At 59.1% G+C, this 21,735-nt stretch overlaps 7 protein-coding genes across 7 annotated transcripts; all 7 read right to left on the bottom strand.

The window, feature by feature from the left end:
• Position 1: 1 nt before the first annotated feature.
• Positions 2-1,558, bottom strand: LBRM_12_0730 (hypothetical protein, unknown function; the record flags this gene model as incomplete). Its single annotated transcript, XM_001563073.1, has 1 exon — positions 2-1,558. A coding segment is annotated over one exon (1,557 nt), but the record flags the coding sequence as incomplete, so codon positions are not given.
• A 1,474-nt stretch (positions 1,559-3,032) lies between these two features.
• Positions 3,033-3,359, bottom strand: LBRM_12_0720 (conserved hypothetical protein; the record flags this gene model as incomplete). Its single annotated transcript, XM_001563072.1, has 1 exon — positions 3,033-3,359. The coding sequence occupies one exon, from the start codon at positions 3,357-3,359 to the stop codon at positions 3,033-3,035; it is 327 nt and encodes a 108-aa protein (XP_001563122.1).
• Positions 3,360-6,573: 3,214 nt separating this feature from the next.
• On the bottom strand, positions 6,574-6,900 carry LBRM_12_0710 (conserved hypothetical protein; the record flags this gene model as incomplete). The annotated part of the gene is made up of 1 exon (XM_001563071.1): positions 6,574-6,900. The coding sequence occupies one exon, from the start codon at positions 6,898-6,900 to the stop codon at positions 6,574-6,576; it is 327 nt and encodes a 108-aa protein (XP_001563121.1).
• An 842-nt stretch (positions 6,901-7,742) lies between these two features.
• Positions 7,743-10,274, bottom strand: LBRM_12_0700 (conserved hypothetical protein; the record flags this gene model as incomplete). Its single annotated transcript, XM_001563070.2, has 1 exon — positions 7,743-10,274. One exon carries the CDS (start codon positions 10,272-10,274, stop codon positions 7,743-7,745), a length of 2,532 nt encoding a protein of 843 aa, XP_001563120.2.
• A 769-nt stretch (positions 10,275-11,043) lies between these two features.
• Positions 11,044-11,544, bottom strand: LBRM_12_0690 (conserved hypothetical protein; the record flags this gene model as incomplete). The annotated part of the gene is made up of 1 exon (XM_001563069.1): positions 11,044-11,544. One exon carries the CDS (start codon positions 11,542-11,544, stop codon positions 11,044-11,046), a length of 501 nt encoding a protein of 166 aa, XP_001563119.1.
• Positions 11,545-12,685: 1,141 nt separating this feature from the next.
• LBRM_12_0680 (conserved hypothetical protein) lies at positions 12,686-13,924 on the bottom strand (the record flags this gene model as incomplete). Its single annotated transcript, XM_001563068.1, has 1 exon — positions 12,686-13,924. The coding sequence occupies one exon, from the start codon at positions 13,922-13,924 to the stop codon at positions 12,686-12,688; it is 1,239 nt and encodes a 412-aa protein (XP_001563118.1).
• A 2,624-nt stretch (positions 13,925-16,548) lies between these two features.
• On the bottom strand, positions 16,549-17,571 carry LBRM_12_0670 (cytochrome c oxidase subunit IV; the record flags this gene model as incomplete). The annotated part of the gene is made up of 1 exon (XM_001563067.1): positions 16,549-17,571. The coding sequence occupies one exon, from the start codon at positions 17,569-17,571 to the stop codon at positions 16,549-16,551; it is 1,023 nt and encodes a 340-aa protein (XP_001563117.1).
• Positions 17,572-21,735: the final 4,164 nt, after the last annotated feature.

Genomic DNA, 21,735 nt, shown 5'->3' with positions numbered 1-21,735 from the left:
CCACCGACTCGGAAGGCCTGTAGTACACCGCGTCGAGGCTTTCGACAGGAGCATCAGAGGTCGACGTCTGCACATAGGAGTTGCCGCCGATTACACGGACCTCGCAGAGCCGTCGCAGCACACCGTCGGACTGAAGTACACGCAGGCAATGGTGCAAGAGGAGTGGGTGTGCTGCTGCTGCGCGTGCCCAGCCAGCCCAGCCCCGGCCACTGCCACCGCCTAGCTTGCCGTGAGGCGTGGTAGAAAAGAAAGATGAAGTCGTCAGCTGTGACGGCGGGTGCGCAGCCCAGCCGTGCGGGCCCCCATCGTCCACAGACGCGTCATGTGCTCCACTCGAGGAGAGAAGCGCTGCGGTAAACGGCGCAGAGGAAGACGTTGACGACCGCGAGTCCTCGCCGACGCCGCTGAACACGGCCAGAAACGCGTTCGTCTCTGGCGCGTCGCCTTCGTAGCCGGCCGCAGAGGCGGAGGTGACAGCTGAGGGCCGCAGGTCTCTGTCCCTGTACAGGTCTTCCGCCGACATAAAGGTGCGGGACAGGCGTTCGTAGCGCTGCGCGTCACCGAGAAGCTCGTAGAGTGCAAAGAAGGTCAGGTCCAATGGGGTCGCGACGAGCAGCTCGCCAGCACCGACGGTGCTCGGAACAACCTGCTCTTTCACAAACCAGCTCTGCGCAAAGCCGCTTGGTGGGGCATGCGCCTGCACCTCATAAAGCAGCGAGGAGGAGGCAGACACTGCGGAAGGCAAGTTGGGGGGAAACGTCCTCGTCACGACAGGGATGGTGGGATCGCGCACGACTAGGCACAGCAGCGGCTGGCCGTGGCGAGGATGTGGCAGCCGGGCGACGCTGGCGTTTATCATACAGTTTAACGCCAAAGGTGCCGCGCCTACCGCCGAGGAGTCCGGCTGCAATGCGGACGGGGGAAGCGCATGCGGGTCGCCTGTCGTGACAGGCGCTGCCGGTGCCACGAGGCCGTGAGTAGACGCGCAAGCGCCACTGCGACCGTTGCTAGCGTAGGCTTCCCCATCGCTGCAGGACTTCGCTGCGGTGTCGAGGGACGAGCGTGTAGATGTGAGGGAAGCCCAGCACTGAGGATGAAAAACGTCACGAGGCAAGACCCACAGGCGCCGCTGCTGCACCTTGGCGGACAAAGACGACGAGGGTGCGTGCGTCAGATCGGGTCTTGTGTGATCATGCGGATCATATTGAACAGGTGGGCCTCGATTGGTTGGGCTGCGGAACAGGCACAAACCATCCTTGGACGATGCCGTGTTGTACGCATGGGCACGGAGCGAAGAAGCAGAGGCGTAGTCACCATCCTCCGCGTCGTCACTGTCGCTGTCATCCCTCGCATTCACGTTATAATCGCCACGACTACCATCGTCATTGCTGTCGAGGTCAGCTTTACACCCTACATGATCCCGGTAGGTCTCTCCCTCCAAACTAGGAGCAGGCAAGATAGCTAAGGGTGCGGCACACGTCAGACTCATAGCTGGCCGTGTGACTCCCTTCTCCGCTGTAGCGGGGTAGCCATCATTGCTGCGTGGTGGCTGTGACATAACGAGAAATGGGCCACGAGAAGAGCTCGAAGAGAGATGGCACACGGCTCCACTGATTGAGGGTTGCAGCGTATCTCGTGCGCTCGCTCGCGCCCATCGTTTGTGTGCACGCGTGTGCGTAAGAGTAGCGCGCGTATGCGAGAATAGTCAAAAATGATGACGATGGCGATGATGATGATGACGATACCGCCGTATCCATGAGTGGGGAGTGTGCTTGAGAGACAGAGAGATCGAGATAGACCTACACGCAGCCGGCCAGGCAGTACACAAGACTCAAGAGTGGGAGAAAACAAGAAGGGTGTGTAAAATCGGAAACAGAAAGAGAAAAGACATCTGGGCGGGCACGGAGAGGATCAGCGGCGAGGGGAGGCGACAGGGGCAGATGTCCAGAGTCCCGCGCCCTCTACCACGATCACGGCCACCTCGGCGCACCACCTTTTGCCGCAATACCACTCATCACTATCGCCGTTACCATGAACCCCCTCCCCCTCCAGCGCACGGATCGGAGACGCCATCCTCGAGGCAGCCGCACTTTGCTGTTGCCACGAGGAGGGAAGAGGTACGAAAGAAAAGAGCCTCGATCCGCCTTCGCCACCGGTATTGGTGGGGGGGGGGGGCGGAGCCAGCCACCAACGCGCCAAGGGCGAGTAACACAGAGGAGAGAGGAGTGGCAAGAGCGCGATGGGGATAGGCGTGGCCGATCCCACACAGGCGCACGCACTGACGCGAATTCCCGCGCGTGTATGTACAAAGCCGAGAAAGGGCGAGTGGGAGAGAGAGAGGGGGGGGGCTGGAAAGGAGAAGACAAAGAGAAGGAGACCGGCACAGAGCGGCTCCTTCATGATGCTCCAAGCGCCAGCCACGGGAGCTTGAGCGAGCGAAAGATGCAGGTGCGCAGACCGCTGGAAGGATATACACATTAAACAGAAGGACGCGGTGGGGGTGTGGAATGACGGGGGGAGGGGATGTGAAGTGCACCGCGCTGAACGAAGGGCCACAAGAGGAAGCTGACAGTAGAAGGGAGAGAAAGAGGAGGGGGTGGTCATACCCCCAATGAGCAGGCGAATTGGGCTCGTCCGTCGGGTCACCACCTCCACAAGCACAGCCGTCATCGCACCTCCTCGCGCTCAAAGATGTAGCCAACGGAAAGCAGTCAGCCAGTGAGCATGGCGCATGGTGTAGGTCTGGTGCGCAGGGGAGCGGGCGCGGCCCAGTTGAACTCGCTGCCTCCCCTCCTCTACCACCCTTTCCCCACCCCTCCATCCTCTTTCACACCTTCTCCCCTGCCCCTCACCACCTGTCTCGTACATCTCTATATGGTTGTCTGGACACGGATCAAGTGCGTACACCGCGGGCGATGCTCAAAGCCGAGGAGAGGAGAAAGAGTGAAACTGCGCCGGCACCGAGTTCCCATTCTCTGCTCCGCGCTTCTGCGACTGGTGGCTGCTGCTGCTGAGCACATGCAGCCCCTCGCTTAGACGGTCTCCTTGCCACGCACAACGTCCTGCACCATCGCCATGTTGGCACAAAAGGCCCAGATGGGGTTCTGGAAAGAGGCTGGATTACGCTGCTCAAACAAGACGTCACCGCCCCAGCAGATCAAATAGCCCGCCGTGACGGACGACACAAGCACAGCAAAATCCAGCCGGATCGCTGCGAGCACTGCGGCGATGGCGGCGACGGCGGTGCCGACGAGGTGCGAGCGGCGGGTCCAGATATTGCGGTGGGTGCATTGGTAGTAGCGGCGGTACTCTTGGAAGGAGGAGCAGCTCACCTGCAGCTGGGGGGTGAAGGAGACCATGCCGCTTTTGCTAGTCAGGTGCCTGTCAGAATGAGAATGTGAGCGTAGGCTTCAACGCGGAGTGTGAGAGGCGGGAGATACGCGACACAGTGGAGCGAAATATATACTAAAAGACGCACGCCTTACCTCGGAAGAAGGCCGGCGGTGCGCAGTTGAGGTGGGGAGGAACGGCAAAGAAGGGGGGGAGTGGAACCTGAAGCAGCAGCAGCAGCAGCCTGGTGAGTTAACTGGTATGCGTACTTCTGTCTGTCGGAGGGATGTAGGAAAGGGAAGGAGGGGAGAAGGCGAGGCGGTATAAGGACGAGTGTGCTCACAGGCGCGCGTGTACAGGTGGGCTTATAGGAAAGGCAGCTGAACACCCTACTGTGGCGGCGCAGGGGGGACGTGGGAAGACGAAGTCCACGTTCATAGCCAGTGATTAGTGAACGCAAGCAACACCGAAAGAAGGTCGGCGCAGGCGGTACCCGAAGTAGATGGGAAAGACCGAGGCGGGGGAGGGAGGGGGGGGGGGGAACGTCGTTGGCGCCACGATTGTATGTTCAGCGGGTGAGTGGGTATTGTACGGGCAGAGAGAAAGGGAGACAAGTGAGAGTCGAGTAGTGCAGGAGGCGTAGATACATGGTGCACTGAACTTAGCCAGAAAAGCTGTGTGTGTGTGTATACGGGAGGAAAGAGAGAGACAGGATGGAAGGGAGAGGGGGGAGGGGCAGCGAAAAGACTGAGAATACTCACACATCAAGGGCGAGGCGGCGCAGCGAGAGAAGGGAGGCATAGGCGAGAAGGCGCCCTTTGCGCCTGGGTGTGGGTGCGTAGCCTAAACTTTAAACAAGGAGACGCATAAACCATCATGAAAGAGCGACCAGAGTGAGCACGACTTGCCCCTCCGGGCAGGTGCTGCTGCTGATGGGGCTACCAACATTTTACTCTCTCCCTCTCTTCTCGATTGCCACTCACTTGAAAAGTCCGCCGTCCACCCACCCACCCCCCCTTCTCCTCCGAGTATTATGGAGGCTGCATGATGGACGCCGCTCTCCTCCACCTCTCCTGTTCCATTGTCCAAAGGAGCCATTTTGAGCTGTTGCTGTGCTCTCTTCTACAGCATCCACGTCCCCCCCTCCCTCCCCTCCTCTCTCCTCCCCCTCCGCACCGCTGAGCTACGCTCCTCCCACGTAAGTACTTTTTCCCTTTGGGGGTGCTTTGCTATCGCTTTGTTGGTCAACGCCATGGTGAAAGAAAGTCCTGCCGTTGATGCTGACCATGGAGTAGCACGTGTGCGTACCTGCGTGGGCGTGAGCGTGGGTGTCTGTTGGTGAGTTTGCCCCTCAGCGTAGATTTCACTTTGCTGTGTGGGTTCGAGGCTGTAAGGGAAAGGCAAATATATATAGGGGGAGGGAAGAGGGGGGAAGACGGCGAGGCGGAGGCCCGAATACGCTCTAGCATCTACGCAGACACACAGGCACAGGCACATGTCGACGCGCAGGGAAGGCAAAAACTGAAAGCGGAAGGAAATACACGAAGAAGGCCACCCCACACACGCCATAAAGGCAAGACAAGATGGGAAACTGAACAACAACGACGACGAGTGGCACGCTGAGCCAAGTGAGAAAATATTAAAAGAGAGAGAAACAAACGCACTATATCCACACAGCACACACACACACACACACACACACGCATACATCGATGCATGCACACACATAAAGCCGGGGAAAGGGGGAGGGGGGGGGGGTTGGTGGAGACATGTAAGTCGATATTACCGCTCTCCTTCTCACGACACTTCACAGCGCGCCTCCGTTGCTTTCTCCTGCTTTCTTTCCCCCTCCACTTCCCCTCCCTTGGGTCCTCTGAGAGAAGATGACCAACCAGGAATGTATATAAACTCCCTGAGCTTTGTTGTTGTTGCGCGTATGTGCCTCGCCTTCACGCATGAGGGTGTGGGTGTTGGGGGGGGGTGTAAGAGTGCATGAAATCCAACAACGACTTCCCGCGTCAGCCCCTCAACACCACCGCTTCTCGCTCCCTTACCCTTCCCCACGCCCCCCCCCCCCCTATCCTCTCTCCACCTCTAGAGGAGTTTATACTCTTCGTCTCCCGAGCAGATGTAGTGCGCACAGACACGTAGAGATTTCATATTCTCCATCGTCTTCGACGTCGTCCCTAAAACCTCTCCAAGACCCAGCGCTGATGCGAGCGACTGAGAGAGGCACAGAGAGAGAGAGAGGGGGGGGGGTGCACTCGCCGAGGCAAGTCGTGACAGCGAACAGAACGAAAAAGCACACCAGAGAGAAGGGGGCCAAGCGGAAGCCACGTTGGCACACCAGCCTGCAGCCTCCCCCTCCCCCTCCCTCTGCGTGTTTGCTCTTCGCTGCGTTTTCTCATGGACCCACCCACCCACTCCCAGCGGTCCGCGGCAGTGAAGCAGAATTGCACACTGCGAGACCCCTGCAGACGCTTCGCCCTACGCACAGAGAGAGAGGGAGGGGAAGTGAAGGCGTGAACAGAGGATGGGACTCGGGAGATAGAGGGCCGATCGGTGCGAAGCGCAACGGCAAACCAAGCACCGAGAGGAGCAGCAGCGGCATCACGCGCATGCATACACTCACACTCATACACGAGACAAGAGAGAGAGAGGAGAGAAGACGGAGGTTTGAAAAGAAACAGAAGTAAATGAGAGAGGGAAAGTGCAGCTGTAGAAGAGGGGCACTCCGAAAACCGAGCGGGGCGCCGTCATCGGGAAGGAGGAAGGAGGCGCGGCACAGAGAAAGTAAAAAAGGCGTCACTAAATCCGCCAAGTATGAGAGCGCTATTGTGGGTGTGTGGAAGACGGTGGGAGGAGGACGGTGGAAGGAGGAGGGGGGGGGGTGCAGAGGTCACATGCTGTGTGGGTGTGGGTGTAGACATGTAGAGACGGAAGGAAAAGGAAACGGGGAAAGGGAAGGGGTCAGCGACCAGGAGCCAGAAGGCGAAAGAGAGACAGGGAGGTCGAGAGGAAGCGCAGCGTCGCTCACGTGGCCTTCAGTGTCGCTTGTCCGCCACCCCCCCCCGCTCCCTCTCTCTTCATTCCACCTGCTGCTCCCTCGCTACCCTGTTACTACGCCATCCCCGCCTTTTCCCCTCGGTTCACGGCTGACCTTGAGCCCCTCTTGCCCTCTTCTCTTCTTGGCGCCCCCCTCCCTCCCTCCGGGCCGCTCCCTCCCTGCAACACGGAACCGCCCTAGATGCTCATGTCGCCCTTCAGCATCGATGCGGCCATCTTGAAGTTCGACATGACCGACCAGATGGGGTTCTTGAAGGTGGTCGGCTGCGTCTTCTCCACAATTGCATCACCCGCCCAGCAAATCACAACACCGGCAACGGCGCTCACCGTGGCGCCAATGGCGCTCATGCGCATCGCCGACACGGCCGTTCCAACAACGCCGACCGCGGTGCCAATGAGATGCATACGACGCGTCCATTTCTTTGAGTGCTTTGCCAGGTAGTAGATGTGGAACTCCCTGTGGTTGGAGGCCGAAATGTGAAACTTGGCGCTGAGGTTGACCATAGCTGCGGTGGTGTGTGTGTGTGGGGAGGGGGGGCGAGGGGGGGCGAGGGGGGGGAGGCGGTCGCCGTCGCTCTTGTAGCTTCTGACAAGTGAGTCAAGTGAGTGCTTGGTGGGAGGAGGAGGCGTAGAGTATGTGCCGCAAGTAGCAGAGTGAAGAGGAGGGGGGACTCGAGCCCAGAAGCTGGGCTAGTAAAGTGAGCAACAACACGGAGAGAAAGGAGAAAGGAGAGAGCGAGGGTTGGGAGAGAAGGGGGTAGGTGGAATGCGTCTGAGTATCGTGGAGAGAGCGCGGCGAGATCCTACGAAAGTACGAAGAGGGAGACACACACATACACACACACACACACGCGCAGTTCTGCATCACACAGGCAAGCGCGCGTGCAGAGAGAGAAACGGAGAAGAGGCGGACGCGTGCATGCAGCCACACACGGCAGCTCCACTTGTTCCTCTTCCCCCTTCCCTCCCTTCACGATGGCAGAATCAAAGGGTGCATTTCCTGCCAGCATTACATCATCAGCAAGAGGGAGAGCGAGGAGAAAGGGGTGCTTGGGGAAGGAAAGAAAGTGGCAGGTCGATCTGCGCGTCCCCTCCCCCTCCCCACACACACACATACATAACATCGATGGTGTCTTTGTCTGTCTGATTCTTCATACAAGAAGCGCAGGCGGTGGCCCGCCCATCACGCTCAGAGGAGAGGAGAGAAAGAAAAAGGAAAGACAGAGGTGCTTGGTTTACATGACACAGAGAGAGAGAGAGAACAGAATAAGGATGAAAAGAGCAAAGCAAAACATCATGACAGATATGCACAAAATTCTTCCTGCATACCGGGGAGTTCTTCCTCCTCACACCTTCACGGACTTCTTGCGCTTCTTGGACGTCTTGCTAGACTCAGCCGCCTCGAGCGCGGCAACCTCCCGCTGGAGCTCAGTCGTGCGATCTCGGTATCCCTTGCGCTGCGAAGACCAAGCCTCTTGGTCCGCCTTCAGCACCGCAAGCTGCTCCCGCCTCTGCGCCTCCCGCTCTGGCCCGTTCTCCTGCCAGCCCTTCAGCTCCTCTTGCCTTTGCTGAAGTTCCGCCTCGGCCTTCTCGCGCAGATCAACTTCGACGGCGAGCCGCTCCGCCATATAAATCATATCCGCCTCGTGGGCTCGTTCCGCCTTGGCCAGGTCAGCCTCCAGCTTCGCCTTCTGCTCTGTATACCGCACCTCCTGCTGCTTCGCATTCTCGATTTGCTCCTCGAGCTCGCGAATGCGCTTCACCAAGTCGCTCTGATCCTGTTTTGTCTGCAGGTCGAAGTTCTCGGTAGTACGCTTCACCTCGACGTTGCTCTCGCGCAGTGCCGCCAGCTCCAGGTGCGCCTCCAGCAGCTTATACTTCTGGTAGTGGAGACGGACGACCTCCGCCTTGAGCGCGTCAGCGTCTGCGTTTTCGGCCCGGGTGCGGTTGCGTGCCGTCGTCCGCTCCACCCGAAGCCGAATGTGATGCGGCACACTCGTCGCGCCGAGCTCACACCGCACGACGACGTTGTTGCTCTCCAGCAGCGCTGCGAAGGAGGCACCACCGTTGTGGGTAAAGTGGTTGTCCGAGACGTGTAGCACGCGCAGTGAGACATTCGTCTGCAGTGCCACACCAATGGCAATCAGTCCACGATCGCCCAGCCACGTCTTGGCAATGTCCAGTTCTTCCAGCGATGCATCAGGCTGGCCAAGGGCCGTGGTGATTGCGCAAGCACCCTCGTCCTCGATCGCATTGCCAGACAGGAGGAGCTTCTCCAGACAAGGATGGCGGCACAAGGAGCGGCCGAGCTGAACGACGCCATCGGGTGAGAGGTGATTGTTCCGCAGCGAGAGCACTTTGAGCATCGCGTTTGTCAGTAACGACCGACAGAGGGTGGAGAGAACCGTGTCGCCCATCGCACAGTCGTCAAGGATAAGACGTGTAATGAAGCGATCGTGGCCCAGAGCGAGCAGGAGGACGAGCCCGGACGAGTGGTCACGCGGCGGCAGCGTCGGCGGTGAGTGATGCTCCAACTGAAAAACAACGCCAGTGTCGTCCTGAATGTCATCCCGCAATGCGCGCGTGCGGCTGACATACTTGGACCCCGAAGCCGATGGCATCGGTGCCACTGACGCCGTACCCTGAGCACGATCATCTAGCCGGCTGCCACCACACATCGTCTGCTCGTTTGCAGTGGGGGCACCGATGCCCAAACTACCGCGGTGCGCCTGCGTTGCAGCGGCGCTGTTGTCCCACAGGTCGTTGTGTGCCAACACTAACGACTGCAACGTGCACCCCAAGGCGCCGCCACTCACGGCGGTGGTGCGTTGTCGCAGCAGCATGCCGGCCATCTCAGCCACACGAGAAGAGAGACCGTTAGAGCTCAGGTCAAGATGCTGAAGGGTGCGGCTGGCCCCGGCGGCCTCAAAGAGCTGCGCCGCCCCACCGTCTGTGAGGTCCACCGATCGCAGCGTCAAGTGCGTGAGCGCCACAGACGTCCGCAGGAGCAGGGCGAGGAGCTGCACTGGTGTGCGCGGGGCACAACGCATCCCATACGAGCCGCCACCCTTTCTTTCAGCCTGATCCGTTTCCGGCGTCGACGTACTACCGACGCGGGTGACGGCAGCGGCGCCGCCAGTCGGCGAAACGGACCCCGACGCCGCGCCAGCAGACGGAGTACCGCAGTTCATGGCAAAGGGGTTGCCGCTTAGATCGAGCCGCTTCAGTGTGCGGCTCAGCACGCAGCCTTCGAGCACCAACATGGCACCGATGGGCTCGATCTGATTTACGTAAGCCTCCTCCCTGTCAGAGCCGAGGATGAGCACCGCCAGACGTTTGTGCTGCGCAATAGCGCTGCCAAGAGCCTGCATGGCGTTGAGATAGCTGCTGCTGCTGCGAGCACCACTACCACCCGCGATGCCGCTGGCCACCGCTCCACCTGGGCGAGAGGCGAGGGTGCCAGTTGGAATGCTTCCGCCGGTGCCTTTGCTCTTAAAAGCCGTGCTGTCACCGCTGATGCTGCCCGTCACAATCGAGGAGGAGCCGATGGCATTCGCCCCTAGGTCAAGGTGCGTCAGCTGTGGCATATCCCGCAGCACGTGGACTAGCAGCTCACACCCGACATCACGCAACACGTTGGCATGGAGGTCGAGCTTGACCAGCGAGCACTGGTGCAGCAGTGGTGCAAGGCTGTTGATGAAGTTAGCGCCGAGCCGCTGGCGGCGCAGCAAGATTTTCTGATCACCGAATCCGTTCTCGATCGTGGTCGTATACAGTCGCTTGACATCTGGTGTGTTCTTCTCGTGTGTATCGCGCAGCCACGCCGTGTACATGTCGCCGTACACCTGCTCTGACGATATCCCAAGTGACGCGTACATCTTGCAATTCGAGAAGGTGGAGTAAAAAGAGCTGAGCTCTCCTGTCAGAGTAGGCTGGGGAGTGGAAGGGGAAAGAAAGCCGCCTCGGCGGAGAGACTCGCTCACGAGGCTGCAATCAGGAAGTCTGTACACACACGTGCAGAGGCAGCAAGACCGCCCAAAGTGGCGAATACGATCAAAGAAGGAGAAAGAGCTGCGGAGTGGCAGTGTTGCATACTTCACTCGCCGTGTATATGGCTCGAGCGAAGCCCACTCCATGCCACACGGTTGAGAGAGAGAGAGAAGGGGGGAGGAGGGGGAAGAGCGATGGAAATATAGAAAAGGAGAGAAACAAGCACACACACACACACGCGCGTGTACAGTGTCGTCGAAAGACCTCCGTCATTGACATCAAAGCGAGAGCCATAGGCTGAGGGAGAGTGGAGTAGCCAGCAGAAGCCCTCCAACATCAGACGGCAGCCCACGTAGTCGTCGTCACCAACCGCCAGTGAGGATGAATGACGCTCCGTGGGCAGACGTGCGGGAGAAAAGGTGGGAAGAGACAGCACTGGTGACGACCCCGCGTCCCTCAGCCCCTCCTCTCCGGGGGGGGGGGGGGGACTTGGAGCACCCCTCGTGCGCTCGTGCACGTTGCCAGACGCAGAGAGAAGAGAGGAGGGAAGCAGTGCGACGGCCATCACCGGCCCCCTCCCCCCTCCTCAGCCCTTTCCACCCCTGTTTTGCTTGTTGCTGTTCGTTTCGTCCTTGGTAGATACCCCAGTCGCGTACATCAAGTCCGCGCCCGCTCAAGCACTTGCCGCTCCTCGACCTCCAGGCTTTTACGATCCTTTTCGGACAACCCAAGTCTCCGCCGCACGTACCGCTCGTTCGAGCTCGACGTCATGATGATCGTTTGCGACTGGAACGGCCCAAAGTGCACATGCAAGTCCGACCGCTCCGTCGAGGGTAGCTGGCTCTCTAACCGTGTCACCTGATCTCTGTCCGAGATGCTAACATCAATCACCGGTGGCAGCGCAATCTCCGTATCGGGCAAGTCCAAGTAAGAAAGCCTGTCAAGCCGAAGGTGAGGTGGAAGGCGCTCGTTGCTCGGGAATGCGCCAGGCTCGAGCAGCTGCTTATACTCCCCCATCATCACCAGGTAGGTGCACCGACTGTAGGCAGTGTTGAAGCCAGTGCGGCGCATCACCAGCCAAAACATTACCACGGTCGTCACGCCGCTCCAGAGCGCCACCGCGAAGAAGCGATTTCGATTCTTGAGAATGATCTGCATGGTGTCGCGGGTACAGCGTGTCCATGTGCATGTGTATGAGTATGTAGACCAGGTAGCAGAATCATCTCTGCGAAGAAGTGAGTGAGAGTGAGTGGGTAAGAGGGTGAAGAAACAGGGCAGCCACGCTGCCTCCGCCTCAGTTGTTTGGTTTCTTCGTCCGCTTGATTTTGAAGAGACACGCACAGACACGCGCACGTCCGGCTGCTGCTGCTGCTGTCCCGCGTTGCCTCCGCCTGCAGCAGACACCGTCTGACCTGGAGAGAGAAGAGAGGGGAGGAGGGAGGAGGGAGGAGGGAGGTGAGAGAAGACCAAACTACTGAGGAGGAAAAAGTCAGTGAAGTCGCCGAAGGAAACGTGTCCAAGCGACTGTACTCCATAGGGTCTTGCAGTGAAGGGGGTATATGGCAACAGCACTAGGGCACGCGCCGTTGAAACGTGACGATTGAGAGAGAGAGAGAGATGCAAGTCAGGTGGTGACCCCCTCCCCTCCCCCCCCCCGCCCCGCCAGCATCGCTTCCCACCGCGTACACACACGTGTTCCCTCCACATGACTGCATGGTGCGAAGGGTCGTCCGCAGCGATGTCGCGCTCATGACCCCCTCACACAGACAGACGCGCGTCAGAAGAAAAGGCGCGCCTACCTCGTGATGAGCAGTTCCGGCCGCCGCCCCTTTTCAAGGCGTTGAAGGACAACAGTAAACACAGGCAGGAGAGAAGGCGCACATGCGGAGGTGAGAAGGTACGCAAATCATGACAGCAACGACAGTCTGCAGGACAGGCGGAGGGAGGCAAAGACGATCATGCGAAAAAGGGGGAGTGTGAAGGGCGGCCGCATACACCCGCACTGCGCCCTTTTCCCGTTTTCCCCGAGCACCACGCGGTGAGCGCGACGAATAAGAAAATACGAGGAAGGGGGAGACGAAAACACACGGGCACTGGGAGAGACTGGGGTGGGCTCGGGGGTAGGCCCTTGTCAGACGGTGCGTGAAAGGGTAAATCGCCGTGTCACCCCCCAAGCACTTGGATGGGCCAAACGCATCGGTGCCAGCCTGTGCTGCGTTCAATCAAGAAGACTCCGAGGAAGCATTACAGCATGGTGAGCGCTCACTGCGCAGTCGCTCGTTGTGTCTCCATGTCACTGTCAGGGGGGCACGGAGGTGTCCCAGAGACTTTGGATGGTGGCCCCCTTCCGCAGCTTCTCTACGGCGAGACCGATCGACGGCTCGTAGACGGGCCGTCGATCTGCTCCTTTCTGGCCATCATCCGCGTAGTAGGCCGCGAACGCCTCCATCGGCGCCTCTCGCAGAACGTATTGCCCTTCCGTCTGCCGCCTACTCTGCGGGGAGCAGGCGCCGCGGTGAGCGTCCTCTCCGTGCCTGCTATCGCTGCCGGGGGCCTCTCCCTCCGACTCCAAAGCACCTGGCACCACCGCTGTGGACATGTTGTCGTGCAGCGCCACCTTCATGCCGAGCAGCGGCCGCGTCGTCCAGGTGCGCCACAGCGTGCTGATCTCCGTGTACATTTCGTTCAGCTTCTCCTCCGGGTCAATGCGGAAGCCCAGCACAAAGTTGCCAGCATAGCTAGACGTCTCGATCACCAGTGCCTGCCCGAACTTGCTCATCTGTGAGCGTAGGCCGACAAACTGCAGATACGGCACGGACACGTTGAAGAGCTCCACCGCAGCAAACCAAACGACGCGAATGTTCGTCACGACGAGGGTGCCAAGGCGGCCTTCGTCCTTGCTGACGCTGCTGACACCAGCAGTGCGGGAGATGACGCTCTCGCCGTCGAGGAGGAGGAGGTTGCCGTGCTGCACAACAGCGCTACGCACGCGGAGCTCACGGTAAACTCGCGTGCTCTCGTACGCGTTCCAGACAGCTCGAATAGTGCAGTACAAGCTCTGATCGGTGGCCGTGCCCTTGCTTGGTCGCCTACGAAAGCTGCTAGGACTGCCCCCTTGACTAGCACCGACAACGCCGTTGCCCTCCAGAAAAATAAATTGGAAGCGCCTAGTGCCGTACTTAGCACTGAGCGTAACGCACTCCGTCGTGCCACCGACCAGCTTCGATGCCATCTCCTGCACTGTCAGCTTCTGCACGCAGTAGTAGCCGATGCTTATATTCACAGCTTGCCGCCGCGCGCTCGACCAAATCAACCGCAGATTTGTCACCAGCAGCGTACCGGAGTGCCCTTCGTTACCCTTCTTATCTTCCACATGATTGAAGGCAGCGTAGATGTGCTCCGTGTTCTCGCGCAGCTTCAGCGCCGCCGCTGACACGCCGAAGTGGATTTCGCGGTCTTGCCAGAAGGAGAACGCCTTCGTAATTCCCTTGATCGCCCCTGATGAGGACGACGTCCCGCCATTACGTCCCTTCGGCATTCGTGGCTTGTCGCACTGAGTTGTCAACTTCGATGAGGCAAGGCGAGAGCGCGAGGAGTCGGCAACGCCGGCAGTGACAGTCGTCTGCTTTACTTGCTAGTCGATGATGTCCTGCACTTTGATGGATGGAATGTGCATGCAAGGTCCAGCACCCTACACCCCCCCCCCTCGCACCGCACGTGTTCGTGTGGATTGTTTGCTGATTTTGTGTGCCGCAGTGGGCATATTAGGGGCGCCGGTGCGTGTGTGTCAGTGTGACTGACGCCTTCCTAGCAGCCTCCTCCCGCCCCCTCCCCCCACTACTCAGGTACGCTCAACGATGTATGCCGTTTGCCTACTCTACACCAGCCAAGGGTATCGCGCGCTAACGTGGGGGGAGGGGAGGGGGGAGGGGCGCAGCAACAGTCGCGAGGGAGAAAGCGGAGACTGCGGCAAAAAGAGAGAGACATCCGAAGAGGGGGAAAAGAAGAGAAGCGGACTGGCACGGCGGAAGTGCAGGTGTCGTGAAGACGCACAACCCTGGGCGGGCGTCGCGCACCACACGCTCACGCCCTCCGCACAAACAAGGCCCAACTTCGAGTCGAGATGAGTCAGAGAGCCTGTGCGGGAGGTGGACATGAGAGGGGGAAAGGCGAGTCACCACAGAGGTGAAGGGGGAACACAGTACGCACATGTACCAGCGAGTGCCCGTGAGTTCACTGCTTTGCCAGTGGTAGGAATACCGCGTGCCGCCGCCCTCTCGTTCTATCTCGCCCTCCTTTGCTCTCCTTAGCTCCATACTTCGCCCAAGCACACACGCACACGCTCGCGGCAGTGAACTCGGCAAGTGCTTCACCGCGCGCTTCACTTCGTCGCCTGGGCGAGTCTGTGTGTGTGTGTAGGGTAGTCATCTGAGATAGGAGTACCAGAGAGAAAAAAAGCGAGGAGCGAGAGAGACACTCTGGCCCCCCTTGTACCCAGCCTCACCACCACACATGCAGGTAGGCGTATGTGTGGTGGTGAGGCTGGGTACAAGGGGGGCCACAGCGAAGGAGGAACAGAACAGGGACAAGAATGAGGGAGTGCACTCCCTCTCTCGCCAGCCCCTCCCCCCTTTTCATCCCCTTTCGGCGCACCCCCTTGTCTACTTTGCGCGCCCCACTTTTGGAGTCAGCCAACGCTATAAAGTGCCTTGCGAGGAGGAGGAGGAGGGGGAGGAACGTGTGCCGCTCTCCTCTCCTGCCGTCTTACCCTCTCTAGACAAAGCGAAAGAAAGCGAGAGGCACACATGTATGCGCCACGTACTGACAACGACATCACGGAGAAGAAAGAGACGGCGATGGCCCTCCTTTTTTTTCCCTTTTCGCCCCTGGGGGGAGGGGGGGGGACGAATAAACTAATAATCATATAAATAATCAGCCAAGAAAACGACCATGCAAAACACGCAGCCGCAGCCCACACAACACAAAAAAGGGGAACTCACAAACAATCGAAAAGGGCGAAACAAACAAAGAGAGAGAAAAAAAAAAAAGAAGACAAGAGCGCTGCGATACGAGGAAAATCCGCTCGGCGTGTGTGTGTGTGTGTGGGGGGGGGGGGGGGGGGGGGAGGAGGAGGAGGAGGAGGAGGGGTGACACCCTTGGCGGAGGGCACATTGCAGGGGATAGGGAAAAAAAGAGAGAGCACGGAAAGCAAGAAAGAGAGAAAAGCACCACCTCACTTCCTCAGTGCTTCAGGTGCTCAATATCCCTCCCCTCCCCGTTCGCTCCTTCTCGCCTTCTCATCCACTCGCTCGCTAATCGCTCCTTCCAATGTTTTTTTTTTTTGTAGTTGCCTCGCGTATTCGCCTCCCTTCACCGTGTACTACTAGACCGATAGAGGAGAGCGTGAGTGTGTGGAAGGAGGAAGAGAGGCATGGCGCACGTACACGTTACGCATTATGCACAGACTCCGATATCGCTGAGGGAACCCTTGTGGTAGTGGGTGTGTACGTCTACACCGTACGTACCCCTTGAGCTTATCCTCTGCCGGCCCGACCTCACCTCTCCCTCCCCCTCCTTCACCCCCCCCCCTCTCTCCTCCTCCAGACACACAGGCGAAAACACGTTCTTTCTTCCGCTATCGTACACTACTACACACTTTTAAATATTTTTTTGATTTGCCGTTGTGTTGCTCGGCAACGTGTGTGCATGTGGATGTGTGTGGGTGTGGATGTGCGGACTTCTTTGCGATGAGGGCCTACATGACGCATCCCTCTCACCTCCACTCCCTCATCCCTTCCCTCTCTCAGGCACAAGCGCACACACACACGCACACGCATGTCCCCTTCAACCCATCAACAGACATAGGCGCAGCACAGAGAAATCAAGGGGCATCTACAGCACACAGCATAAGACCGACACAACACATACACGCGTACGCGAGCGAGCCTCACACACGACTAACGCGTGCCCTGTGCGATTGTGGCGCTCGCGCAACCACGCCGAAGAGCAGAGACACGTGCGCCACCGGTCAGCGATGTCGTCAACGTCACTGTCACGACACGATGAAAGGGGAAAAAAGAGCCAATCGGGCACGGAACTGCGACAGCTGCTTGTGCAGAGAGCCGCAGTACTCTCTTTGGAGACTTTCTCTGGCTTTCCCCGCTAGTTCCGCGTGGCCAGCTTGCGCCACTCGCGCATCTGCTTCACCAGCTCTTGGTGCTCGGCGTTTTTCGTAATCTCGGCAGCGCGGGCGTAGATCTCGATGATGCGGTGGTCGCCGTTGTACTCGTGGACCTGGTGGGACCAGTCCTCTAGCTGCTGCAAGTTACTACACCCCTTGATGGCTTCCATCGTGATGGCGCGGGTCGGGTCGACGTCGTCCAGCAGCTCCGCCACGGTTTCCCTGAGGTCGCTCTCGTAGCCACCCTCCTTTGCCTCTGCGGTGTACTCTTTCCTCACACTCTCCACAATCTCGAGCATCTCCCTCCGCGCGGTCGTGTCGTTGGCGGCCACGGTCTGAAAGTCATCGAAGTAGACGATGTGGTACTTCTCCGGCAGCCACGCCGTTAGGCGAGCACCAATCTCCGCACGGTCGGCCGGGTGAAGTTCTGTGTTGAGGTTCCAGCGCGTCTTCTCACGCAGCGAGTTGGGCGAGCCACCGGGCAGGATATCGAGGCGGTTATCCTCGGCCAACTCATTCGCACGGATGCACTTGACGTACTTCATCTCTGCCTGCACGTGCTCCTCATCGAATACGCGGGCGATGAGCGCATTCTCAGACTTCTCAGCATCCGGGCCGGTCCCGGCCTTCCTGTCCTTGAGCAGCTGCTGTGCTCGGGCGACAGTGTTGGCCTGCTTCTCGAGGCGGTACTTGATCTCATTCCCGAACTCCTTGCGGTTGAGGTGAGTGTTTAGACGATCTGCGTCGAAGAGTAAGCACTCGTAGCTGGAGGCGAAGTCAATGTGCGGCAGAACACTCTTCGCAAAGTTGGTCTCCTCCTCTGTCTTCGCGCGCGCCTTCATCCAGCTTGGCGGCTCGCCGTTGAACTTGTAGTTGTGTGTGTCCAGCTCCAGTGCGTGGCCGTACCAGCGGTCGTGATCGTAGCGTCGCTGCACAGACAGCGACGACGACATCGCCACAGCGGCGGCGCCAAGCGCAGACGACACGGCGCGGCGCGTAAACATTGCTGCTGCGACTTTGTATACTTACGAAGAACTAAAAAGAGGGGAAAAAGGGTGGTGGGGTATGGTGCTTCCTAGCGACGGCGAGAGCGAGCGATCAGCGTACGAGCGGGTGTGTTGGGGCTACCATTGCGAGGGTGAGGAAGGAGTGAATGGGTGCATGGGTGTGCGTGTGATATTGAGTGGCCGTGGGTGCGGTTGTGTCGCACAGCGCGGGGGGAGGGGGGGGGGGTGCACATACAGAACGAGCACAACGAGGAAGAGGGGCGAGTGAGGAAAGGGGGATGGCAAAGATGAGATAGAGCAGCAGAAGGCTGAAGGGAAAAAAGGGCGTAGGCGAACGAAGAAGTGCGCACACTTCCGCGCTGTAGTCGCCAGCGGCAGCGGGGGCCACATCCCTTCACAGCCACACACACACACACACGCAGAGGTATCGATGGTGGCGGTGGGGGGGGGGGGGGGGGCAAACAGGGGGCCCCTGCGGGGCCCGAGAAGCAAACAGCACGCGGACGCGGCATCTCGCAAGGAACAACAGAGCCCTCGAGCGACGGCCGCTTGTGTGGGAGAAGCTAAGCACGCCTCATCCGAGGTGCGGAGCGTCCCATGGTAAAAATGAGGGAGGGCAGTGGCAGAAGCTCGCATACACACTCTCGTAAACCAGTGTGCTGTCACTCAACTGGGTAAGAAAGAGGGGTAAAGGGATGAAAAAGAGCGTGGTGGGTAGTGCTGGCAGCTCTTGCTAGTCGCATGCGTTTCTTCAGCGTTCCTTCACACTTGAAAGAACAAATTTTGTCGTGCCTTGGCTGCACTTGCGGGGCTCATTTCCCCTTTCAGCAGAGGCTTAGCCATGATCAGGCCTTGTCCATCCCTGCAGTCGTACGTCTCTGCGTGCCGGCGCAGGAGTCCTCCACTTGGGCCGCACCCAGTTTCGTGTGCGTCGCACGTCGTTAGCCTTCTCAGCGCCGGGGTGAGCTAGGCAGGCTGGGGGAAACACACACACACGCTAACTGGTCGCCTTGGTGCTTCCCAGCACGTCGACCGCGGAGCCGACTTGCGGTGGTTCCGTGGGATTGTGGTGCGAGGGCGTAGCGGAAAAGGGCCTCGTAGTACCGGACTAGAAGCCCCCCGCGGCGGCTCTTCCTCCATGGCTGCATTTAAGGGTGCTGATCCCGCGCTGAGCCCCTGCATAGAAAAATAAAAGCTGAGAGCAGTCTGTCACCCGCCAGACCGCGTTGCCACGAGCGGGAAGAGCCTTTCAAGTGCCGGCCCGCATAGCGGAGACTTCTCAGACCCGAGTAAAGGCAGTGCCGAGTCGTCGGCGGGGCGGCGCGTGGCACCTCGAGTGGTGCCGCAGCCTTTGGCGAGGCTGCGCGGCAGGCCATTCACCAAGTTTTGCTGGATTGCAATGTAAAAGAGCGCCGCATCTACGCCCCTTCTAAGAAGTAGAGGCTTCTTGTGTGCGCGCGCGGCCGGTTAAGCCAGTGGCCTCTTCCGACTCCGCCGAAGCCGTGGTGCGTCCCCTGTGCTGCCACGATTGCAGACTGACCCGTGGCCGGTGCGATGCGCAGTGTCTGGCCTCTGGCGCCCACCAGCCCTTCTGACAGCAGGGGCTGCAGACACAGCATCGCCGCTCGAGGCTCTGCGTGTGCCGAATGCTTCGCTGTGAGGTACCCATGGTTTGTCAGCGGGTCCTCTCGCGGCAACGGCGCCCCTGTCGCATATGGCCCGCGGAGCTTCGCACCCTTTCCATGGCGGGTCGTGAGATGCGCACACTGAAGTCGTTGGCGAGTTCTCCGAGCCCTCGGATATTGCCCCACCCTTCTTGCGGAGTGCCACGCCAGCTTCAGGACGAGTGCGGCGCGCGGCTGGGCTCTCGAGAGCTCCTTGTGAGGTGTCTTCGTCTCCTTGAGGTGCAGCGGGGCAGACGGGTGCGTCTTGGTTTCTCGCCCAAACCCCCTCGCGGCGCTCGCTGCTCAGAGCTCCGGCGACATCGGTCAATCGCATTGGTCTGTCTGGCTCGCGTGCAGGGGAGGGTTGAGTGGGCCCACCACCCCCTTTTACCCACACAGGGGCTCTTGAGGCGGTTGGCCGCTTTCACTCTCACGCCCCTGCCGCTCGCACGTCCAGGTGGATATGACCGCCTTCGCCAGGTCGAAGCTCCACAGGGCGCTTGGCATCAGCCGCAGCTCTCAACCATCGCATGTGGCCCGCTAGAACCGCTGATAATACCGCTGATCACGTCACCGTGCTGACATGTGCGGGTCTGTCCGAGTCGATGCACCACGCTGGCAGACAGGCGCGCCCCCCTCCCACCCGCCCGCCTGCCGCTCGCGTCATTGTTGGGGAAGGAATCGTCTCGCTGTAGAGCGCCGCGTGTTGCTCACGAAGAACCGTGGCCAGCGACTGTGTCAGCAACTCTGCCGGCTGCGTCTTTCCCAGGCCCCCCGTCGACGGCCAGGAAGGGGGTCTACCGGCGGCTTGCCTTCTTCGCCTGCGTCCGCCGCCCCCCCTGCACCTCTGTTTGAGTTGCCGCGGTGCGCAGGGCATCGTCCTGTTTCCCCTTTCTGGTCGTCTGCAGAGTTGTGGTGCGGAAGAGCTCCGCCACGTGGTGGTGTTTGAGGTCATCCTCCGCGGCAGCCGCGTCGCCTGTCATGTTCGGTGCTGCCTCCTCGAGCAGTTGACCATTCAGCTGGGTCAAGCTGCCTTGCCGAAAAAAAGGCGAGTATTCCACTTGGGCGATGCCGGTGCCGTACTCTTCCGCACGGTCGCCGTATAGACGCTACGCTCAAGACCAGCTATGGTAGAGAGGCGGCTAAGCGGCTGGAACGCCCACCGTCATGGCACCGAGTTCCGCCACGAGTTCCTCGACATCATCCGAGAAGACGGTGTACGTCGCGATCACCGTCCCCACTGGGGGTGAGCGAGTGGAACTTCGCACGGTTAATGGAACCTCGCTGGAGTCGCTCTTTCGCCCTGTCCTTTTCCACCTCGCCAAGGAGTGGCACCCCTCATCCGTTCCGCCCTCCAATGGGCGCGCCCTGCAGTCTGCCGCAACACAGGGCAAAGTCGCACAAACACCCGTCACCGCTGCATCTGGCAGCCCTTCTCGTCGTCTCCATGCAGAGGGTCTGCTCACTGTTTGACCACGCAGCCTGGACCTTCTCGCGGAGCGTCTTGTAGTCGATCATACGCCCCTCTCCTTGAGCAGCTGCGGGGTTTGTACGAACTTCGCCGCTGGTTCCTCCGTCCCGACGTGGCCGCTTCTCGGCATGCTTGAACAGTCATGAAAAGGCGTGCTTTAAAAGAAAGGAGTGGTGAAGTCCTGTGTCGTGCTTGCAAACGCCATCACCTCAAGAAGCGCTTGCAAGCACGACACAGGACTTCACCACTCCTTTCTTTTAAAGCACGCCTTTTTATGAGTTTTTCAATTAGGGGAGGACCCAACTTAAGGCGGAGAAAATCCCGTTTAATTTATCCCACCTTGTTTCTCGGCCGATGGTTAGATCACTTTTCTTGTGACCTTCCTTGCGTTGTAGTCTGAGAGTCTTCGTTGCGTCTTGTGTTTTCCTTTGCTTGGGGGGGCTCGTTCTACCTGCCCGCGAGTCCGTCCGAGTTTTTATCCGTCCTGTCGCTTTGTATTTCCTTCCCATGCCCTCCCCATTCTTTCTATATTTTCCTGTTACCCCCCCCCTCCTTTTTGTCCCACAAACCTCTCCTTATTCTTTTTCCATTCCCTCTTCTTTTGCTTTATTGCTCTTGCCCTACTACTGTTCTCTCGAAATATATAGATAGCATCTTCCTCTTCGTTTTCCCTGCCATCCTCCCTCCTCCTTCCCTTTGTTTCTTGTTTTTTTCACACGACCCGTCCCCCCGTTGTATTGGTGTTGAATTCTAAAGCTGGGTAGTCTCTCGCTCCTTCCTGATATTACCTATCGGTCACCCAGCTTCCTTCCTCCCCTCATTCTCTCCACCATTATCAGTTCTATGTCCATCGACCTGCAGGCTTTCTACCCCTACCTATTTTCTTTTGTCGCGTTTATGCCAGTGATCAGCTACCTCATAGTCTCGTATCTTCATCTTTCGTGTGATATGACGTCCGCTCCTTTTATTTCCAACCGAATGTTTAACTCATATACCCGTCGACCTATTTTGTTTTCCTTGCTAACA

The sequence above is a fragment of the Leishmania braziliensis genome, chromosome 12 (genome assembly GCF_000002845.2).
Source record: "Leishmania braziliensis MHOM/BR/75/M2904 complete genome, chromosome 12".
Taxonomy (NCBI): Eukaryota; Euglenozoa; class Kinetoplastea; order Trypanosomatida; family Trypanosomatidae; genus Leishmania; species Leishmania braziliensis.
Note: the sequence above shows the minus strand (reverse complement) of the source record. Positions and strands in the feature narration are given on the sequence as shown.